This window comes from Streptopelia decaocto (genome assembly GCF_964273445.1).
Source record: "Streptopelia decaocto genome assembly, chromosome: 22".
In the NCBI taxonomy this organism is placed as follows: Eukaryota; Metazoa; Chordata; class Aves; order Columbiformes; family Columbidae; genus Streptopelia; species Streptopelia decaocto.
The window spans coordinates 5,349,449-5,358,020 of NC_138677.1; the positions used below are offsets into that span (position 1 = coordinate 5,349,449).

The following is an 8,572-nucleotide window of genomic DNA, read 5'->3' on the forward strand; positions in this document are numbered from 1 at the left end:
ATGTTTGACTGCCTAGCACTGAGCGGCTGCTTAGCCTTCCCTGAGCAGCTTTATGCCTTTTCCTGTGGGAGTTTCCCTTCGATGAATGACTACAGCAACAAGATTGTGTCATCGCGAAACGTGCTTCCTCTTGGTCAATTCTGAAGCATTTATGAGCCTGCACACATTGTTGTTATTATTTGGAACCGGAGCCGCATACCGGGTTGCTTCCCTTTTGGTTTTGGTTCTTTTTTTCTTTTCTTTTTCTTTTCTTTTTTTTCTTTTCATATTACAATAGCGAGGTGTGGCTAAAATCAGTAGGTGTGGAGCAGGATCAGCTCTGCCTCAGAGCTTTTTCTAACCCTGTAGTTAATATGTTATATTCTTCTTCTTTGGAGGGGAATCCTATGGTCCATTACAGAATAACCGGAGGGCTGGTGCAGGGATGTCTCTCTCAAGATTCTTTCTGTTGTTGCTTTAGTATCACAGTAGTCTGTAAATCCTGAAATGAAGCATGTGCAACTGTCATTAATGTACCAAACAGCTTCAACCTGTGTGAGACATGAGGCTTTAATGAAATTATCCAACCTCTGTCACTTGACTGAAAGTCCAGTCCAAAGTGAGAAAGGCCCAGCTGCTCCCTTCAGCTGCTCATTTCCAGTTGAAATACATGAGAATTCGGTATTTAACAATATTTTCTAGTGATATTTCATGATTCAAGGTGCAGTCATGTTTCAATAGTCTTGTTGAAACCGTAATGCAGGAATTTATTGCTCTTGCTAGTATTAATACTAGTAAGATATTTATATGTTTAGCTATAGAAAATATTCAGAATGCGAGTTTGTAGCAACACTTGAGAAATTCAACTGATTATTTGAAGCTGCCAGGCCTAAAAAGTGACATGGGATCATGCAAAAACAGCCTTTCTGCAAAGTTTCAGTGACCGTCAGTAAAACTTCTCCCATCAAATACAGGACAGGCAGGTCTGGATTCTGCAGAGGTTTCCTTATTGCCGGTGCTGGAAAGTGGGTGGCAAATTGGGACGCGTTCCCATGGCACAGCGGGGCTGTCGGGTTCCCCTTGTCTGTCAGGGTGGTTCTAGTTGGTGAGCGAGGGGTACGGCAGCGGATTTGGGGAGCGATGGGGAGCAGGGATTCTTCTTTACAGCACTCGGCGGCTCATCCGCAGCAAGATCTTGGCACAGTTGTTCATTCCGAGCGCTGCGGCCGGTGCGACTGTACGAACCAGAGTTATCTACCCTGGAACAATCCAGAAGGAATCTTTTGTTCTCTGTTTCATCTGCAGTTTTGCAGTAATAAGGAACGCAGCCCATCCTTTGCTGGGATGCCTCCCCATCTCAGGCCCTGCATTGGGCAGGTTTTGAGCTCCTCCTTGTGGCTTGGAGTCAGTTCTACTCTAGTGTACGGAAATGCTGACATTGAGTTGTTTGGGGAAATTAATCATTAAAGATACTGTTTTCCAATAAACACAAGGTATGGCTGTCACAAAATATTCTGATAACAGCTACTTTTAACAGCTCCGGTTTGGCATCAGCCCTGCTGCTTGAGAGTACCAGAGAAAATATGAGGTCTAAGTTGGAAAAAAACCCCAAATTATAATAGAACCAATGATATCCTGGGGTTCAGTTCATCCCACTGGAGATTAATTTCAGACTGAATTTCCTAGCCTAGTGTAGCAACTCATGTTCTATAACATATTACACTGAAATATAAATACATATGTATGTATTATTACATGAAATGAAATGGATCCTTTGTTTCATGTGCAATCGCTCAATGAGATTCCCAGCCCAGCTGGTGGTGAGACTGACAGTCCATGAGGCAGAATAACCTCTGGCTCCCCCCTCACAGATTCACCGAATATCATGAAAAACTGAATTGTATATTTTCTGGCAAGTAATACAAAGCAAAGGTGATTTGGGGCATGGGAAGAGTCTCCTCTGGAGCTCAACCTTTCAAACTGGAAGAGCTGCCACACAGTTTTCATCAACACACGTTCAGGGTCCATGGAAAAGACCAAAAACCTTAGTTCCAACCCAGACAGGGCTCTGCTTTGTCAGGCTGGCACTTTGGGACCTGTTTTTAGCCAGCTGTGGAATGCAGAGAGTGCAGAAAGTCAAACCTTGTCAGCAGGTGGCACCATGAGATGGTGAATTCTCCTTGTTCCACGTAAACCTCCAGAACCGGGAGCTTTATTTGTGAGCCAAACTTGTTACCTGAATTGGAACATGAAAAGCAATCGGAACTGAATTTATAGGCTGCGGTTTAAGTATAGGCAGAATATTTTGACACCTGCTTTATACAGGTAAATATCCTGTGACCATCACTTGTTGATTCAGCTCCTCCATCTGAAATACGAACAGATATACAGGAAGGTGTCCAGGCGGGTTGGAATGTCTGCAGAGAAGGAGACTCCACAACCCCCCTGGGCAGCCTGGGCCAGGCTCTGCCACCCTCACTGGGAAGAAGTTTCTTCTCGAATTTAAGTGGAGCCTCCTGTGTTCCAGTTTGCACCCATTGCCCCTTGTCCTGTCACTGGTTGTCACCGAGAAGAGCCTGGCTCCATCCTCCTGACACTCCCCCTTTAGATATCTGTGAACCCCTCAGTGTCCTCCTGTCCAGCTCCAGAGCCCCAGCTCCCTCAGCCTTTCCTCACACGGGAGATGCTCCACTCCCTGCAGCATCTTGGTGGCTGCGCTGGACTCTCTGCAGCAGTTCCCTGTCCTGCTGGAACTGAGGGGCCACAACTGGACACAAGATTCCAGGTGTGGTCTCCCCAGGGCAGAGCAGAGGGGCAGGAGAACCTCTCTGACCTACTGACCACCCCCTTCTAACCCACCCCAGGTCCCATTGGCTTCCTGGCCACAAGGGCCCAGTGCTGGCTCATGGTCACTCTGCTGTCCCCAGGACGCCCAGGTCCCTTTCCCCTACGCTGCTCTCTAATAGGTCATAGATAAAGAAGGCATTCAGTAACTCAGAATCTAATAATCTAATCTAATCAGTAATTCAGTATCTAATGACCCTTTATATCTGTCCATTTATCATCATATTTATTATTATTATTAAAGTTATTATTGTTGCTATCCACTGAGCATCTTTGGTTTGGGTTAGAGGAAGCACTGTGTTGGGAGGGTGTATGTGCATGTGTGGCAATACCACACCGACTTCAAAAAAAAACATTAGACTGGACGTATTTGCACAAGCAGAACAGAAACTTTATTGTGTAGGTTCTTTCTTAAGGAAGCTCTATAGCTACTGACAGAAAACCAGCTTGTCATCTGACCCATAGAGCCAAATGATCGTCTGAACAGGGAGAACAACTGTGAGGAAGGGCATCAGGCTTTTGCACGCTCTTGGATTACATTCTTGTGATTTGGCGAGAGTAGAAGGCTTTTTCTCTTAGCATTAGCCCATGTGTAGGCTGCTCGGGTTCTATATGGTGTCAGATGCAAGAGGAGATTCAGTATTTCTTTACTGGAATCTCCTATCAAGAGTAGTAGTAGTAGTAGTAGTAGTAGAAGCTCTTCTATCAACTTCCACACTTCCGTGAACTCTTCCAGACGCTGCTGTAGGAGGGAGAACAAAAAGCAAGTCAGCTAAGGACAATAAAACCCACTGGGAACACACTGAAGAGCTGTGTGATGGGCTTTTCTGTTTGTTTCCCCACAAGATCTTTTTCACATATCGAAGGGGGAACTGCCCTCAGATGTCTTAAGAGATCGTATTTAAGAGTGCACATCACATATCGGATTTGGATTTATCTTGTGTCGTGTGAATCAGCAGAGTAACTTAGGGATCTTTGGGAGATTTCTGTGGTTTAGAATCCCATGAGGAGTTCATGCAGTCGTTTTGGCAAGCTACTGGTTCCAAAAGTGCACATAAAATAAGATAAAGTATTAGATTTGCGTCTCTAGATGATAAAGAAATCGGTCACAGCAGAGAGAATGTAATCTGTGCCAGAAGGAAGAAATCCTAAGTAAAAAGGTTTATTTAATTCTATTTTATCAAAAAATCAAATTTTTTCTTACCGTCCTTCGGGTTCACTGTTGCCATCCTGTAGAACAGAAGAAATGTTTGATTAGTGAGCATCACCGAGACCATTAATCCGTTTGGGAACCACAGCGTGTGAGCAGCCCCCATTTCACACGGCTGCTTTCAGTGGGTTCTCAGCTGCGCTGTTACTCGAGATATCGTGAAGGTGCTTTTGGCTTTGAAAGCCGCTCCTATGTACTCGCTAGGAATATGACCAGGTCCTGATACGTCTCTACATACTCCTCAAAATGTCATAATCTAGAAACAATATAAGGAGCTGATTCCTCCTCAGAAATCAAGTCATTCTATATGTAGGTGGAAGGCAGATTTTACTGAAGTAAGCTCTGTTCTGTACCAAGTTCTTTTCTAGCTGAGAGTGCTGCTGCATGATGACAATAATCTTCACTTCTGAGCACAAGTGTAAAAAAACCAAGAGCTAAAGACATACCGAGACCAGGTTTTTATAGGTTATTTCACGCTGAAGGCAGCCTGAGGGCTGTGTAAGACAGACACGGAGCCTGGTGCCTTCTATAATTCAATGTAGTCAAAATGGTTGCATTTATATTTTCAGATCAGCACAACTGATCTGGAGGTTCAGCCTGAGTTAGAGCATCTGTTTTGCCAGCACCCCAAAGCCCGTGTGTGCCGTGATTGTAATTAAGTAATCTGGAGTCAGCTTGACAACCACAAATTACTGCTTTACAATGTGTCATGTTATTAACCTTATCTAATCATCACAGGATTTGTATATAGTAACGTACAGGGAGTCCTGGCCCTCCAGCAGCTTGCGGTACGTGGCGATTTCCTGCTCCAGGCGACTCTTGATGTCCATGAGCATTTTGTACTCGTGGTTCTGGTTCTCCATGTCGCTCCGGAGTTCGCACAGCTGCTCCTCAAGGCCGGTGATGAGGGCTTGAATCTGGGCCAGCTGTGCGCAGTATCGTGCTTCTGTGTCTCGCAAACTGGCTTCCAGTCCGGCTTTCTAAAGCGGAACATCATCAGAACACGTCAGCACATAGATTTGTCCCATAGAGAGTCAAAAGAGAGGCAAGACAGAGAGGGAGGAAGGGGAGAGTGTGTTAGCAGTGATTTGTGATGTGCTCGGGATGCTCCGTACCATGCTGAGCTGCGACTGCAGCTCAATCTCCAGACCCTGCACCGAGCGCCTCAGCTCTACGATCTCCGATTTGCCCGTCTCTATCTCTGTGGTGTGGGTGGCTACTTCATGGCTCAGCTGCTCAGTCTGAAACAGAAAGAAAGCAACTGTAAAATCACATATATATTGTATATTAAAAAAAAATCAAGTTGTTTTGAGAAAGGAAGGGCCCACCCCATCTGCTGGGGCAGTAGCAATGAGGCGCTGCGTCATTTTGCTGGTTTTGTGGAACTATACCTGAGTCACGAACCAGGCCTCAACATCTCTACGGTTCTTCTCAGCCAGAGCTTCATACTGTGCCCTCATCTCCGCGAGAATTCGGGTCAGGTCGACACCAGGAGCAGCATCAAGGTCCACGGTGACTGTTCCAGTGAGCTGATTGGAATACTCTTTCATTTCCTGCATGGAAAGAAGGTGGAGGACACAAGATTAAACTCCCTCTTCTCATTTACTTCCTGCCATCCATGCCGTGGGATGCAGTACTTTAATTATCGAGTATCACAGGTGAAACGCTACTCTCTGTATACTCACACACACACAGATGTAACTTATGGGAAAACATCATTGACACTTGTATGTTATCTTTTTTTACTCAACGTAACTATCTCAGGAACCTGTCATATGCTTATAAATGCCAAAGGGAAATGATTTGCTCTGCGCCCTGTTCCGGACTCACCTCCTCGTGGTTCTTCTTGAGATAGGCCAGCTCCTCCTTCAGGTTCTCGATCTGCATCTCCAGGTCGGTTCTGGCCAGGGTCAGCTCGTCCAGGACCCTGCGCAGCCCGTTGATGTCGGCCTCCACGTTCTGGCGCAGGAACAACTCGTTCTCGTATCTGCAGTTTGAGAAAGAAACAAGCACTGGAATATGTGCAAGTTTGTGATCAGTAGAGCCATAAACCCATGAAACTTTATATTGAATGTAGGAGGAGCAGTGGGCTATAAATGAAGTGTAAACGGAGTAAAGATGTTTTTTTTCCCAGCATCCAGCTATGACATGAAATACATGCATTGCCATCCGATTTTATTCTTGAGGAATACAGGGCATTTCACTTTGCGGAATCTAAGAATGAAAAGCTCAACCTGTTCTTGTCTTCTTCCCCCTGTGATTCAGGCTGGTAAAAACAGTTCAGAGCATCACTGAAAAGCTAAGACATGAGCTGTACTTGGTTGTGTGAACAGCTCAGTGATCTGGATATTGTGTTCTCTCAGCTTGATATTCCCAGCTGATCCTTCATCACATTGAATCTGTTTGCCAGGGGTTTTTGGTCATCAGAAGTTGTCAAGGAAAAATACCTATCCATAATTTCAAAATGAAAGAAAACTGAAGAACTTTATTTTCTAGATAAAAAGTAATGCTAAACTTCAAAAAAACTGTTTTGAGAGAGGGAGCGGACAAATGCGCCCCAGCTAAACTTACTTCATTCTGAAGTCATCTGCAGCCAGCCTGGCATTGTCCATCTCCAGAACCACTTTGGAATTGTCCACAGTAGCTGCGAGGATCTGACCATTAAGAAACACAGAAAAAAGGTCCTGTGAGCGCTGGTGAAGTATCATGGTCCTGAGTACACAGTCGGTAGCTATTGAGGCTGCAAACCACCAAAGAAGCTACAAGGAAACGGACCCTTGTGGTGCCACTGGTTAAACCTGATTTTTGGGAAGCAATAGCCATTTCCATCCATTATGTTGCTCTTCGGCCACACTGTAATTCTTACCACTTCTATAGAGAAAAACCAGCAATACTACGCTCTTTGCACATTCCACATGCAAATCAGAGAGCTGAGATACCTTTGTGTAACACAAATTAGAAACACAATTAGAAAATACGTTTGTACAACACCTGATCTTATCTGTAGCTAGCAGGGTTATTCTTCCAGCCTTTGAGGCCTACCTGTCACATTCTTTACTACTTGACTGAATAAATGTATTGATCGTTCTAAACACATTTAGCCACGTTTTGCTAACTTTTAGTGCAATCATTTGAATTTCATCAAACACCACGTTTTCAGGTTATCATATTGGGCTTTTCAATTGAGAAAAATCTCCTCTTTTCTGCTAGAATGCTCATGACCACAATGGATTTGAGGTTGAGGAATTCAATATTTATTTGGCAGTTATTTTAGCTTATTTTAAAGAAGTGGAACATGCAGTTCCACAGTTCTAATGCATTCTTATAACTCCTCTACATATGAGCATCATACCTTGTCTCGGAGATCTTCAATCATCTTGTAATAGTTGCTGTAGTCCCGGGCTGGGCTGGTGGGAGCTTGTTTCTGATACCACTCCCGGATTTTAACTTCTAAGTCTGAGTTGGCCTCTTCCAGTGCTCGCACCTTGGCCAGGTACGAAGCCAGGCGGTCGTTCAGATTCTGCATGGTTATCTTTTCATTTCCAGAGATAAGGCCATCACCACCACCAAAGGTAGCACCAAGATCAAAAGCTCCACCAAAGCCAGACCCTCCACCAAAGCCAGACCCTCCACCATAGCAAGCCCCTCCACCGAAGCCACCGTAGCCTCCTCCATAACCACAACCAAACCCATATCCACCTCCTCCAGAGGTGACACACCTAGCCGAGGAGATGGAGACACCCCGGCCACCGGATCCTCCGTGGATGCTCGGAGCCCGGCAGGTTCCTCCTGCTCGCACCGAGGACAGGCGAGTGCTGCCACCAGCCCCAAAGCCACCGCCGTAGGTTGAAGAAGAGCTGTGCATGACGGAGGTGGCCATAGCTGAAGGTGCTGAGCTCAGTTATTCAGCTTGATGGGGAAGAGGAGAGGATGTGTCTTCACTGCCCCGGCGCTGCTTTTATAGCCACAAAACGGGCTGTTTGGAGACAAACCCAACCTGCAGCCCTCCCTCCAAAATTTCTCCTCCCTAGAGGTGAGGCCAATTATGATGACATTCCTCACAAATGGAGCTGGCTGCACATCTCAGGGGCTTGGGCTTTCTATTTTTTTAATTAAACAAAAGGGGTGATTCAGATGAGTGTTTTTTCTCCAGGCTATACTTCTGAAACTTGGAATTTACTTCTCTGACATTTAAGAATGGAAAAACAAAGTGAGTTCAACCACACCCACATACCCACTTACAGCAATTGCCAGGGCTATTTTAAGAAAATCAGCCTTTTCTAAAAATGAAGATTAAATAAAATTCTCCTTTCATTGTAAAATGTGCAATCATCAGTTAATCTCACCGCTATTCCTTCTTTTCTATCCGTATTTTTTCCCCTTAAAAAACTAGCGTTGAATTTGGTATGTTCTTATTCCTGCTCTTTGCTTGGAACTAAAATCTAGATTTTGGAAGCTGAATTTTTAGTACAAAAAGCATGTAATCCTAGCATTGCCTGAGGAACAATTAGCATCCTTCAGTGTACAAGGGGGAGTGGG

General features: G+C 44.9%; 1 protein-coding gene across 1 annotated transcript; it reads right to left on the minus strand.

Annotated features, from left to right (window-relative positions):
• Positions 1-2,081: 2,081 nt before the first annotated feature.
• LOC309449063 (keratin, type I cytoskeletal 15-like) lies at positions 2,082-7,913 on the minus strand (the record flags this gene model as incomplete). The annotated part of the gene is made up of 8 exons (XM_082070974.1): positions 2,082-2,215; positions 4,028-4,053; positions 4,793-5,013; positions 5,149-5,274; positions 5,425-5,586; positions 5,864-6,020; positions 6,605-6,687; positions 7,386-7,913. 8 exons carry the CDS (start codon positions 7,911-7,913, stop codon positions 2,082-2,084), a joined length of 1,437 nt encoding a protein of 478 aa, XP_081927100.1.
• Between the last annotated feature and the right edge of the window lie 659 nt (positions 7,914-8,572).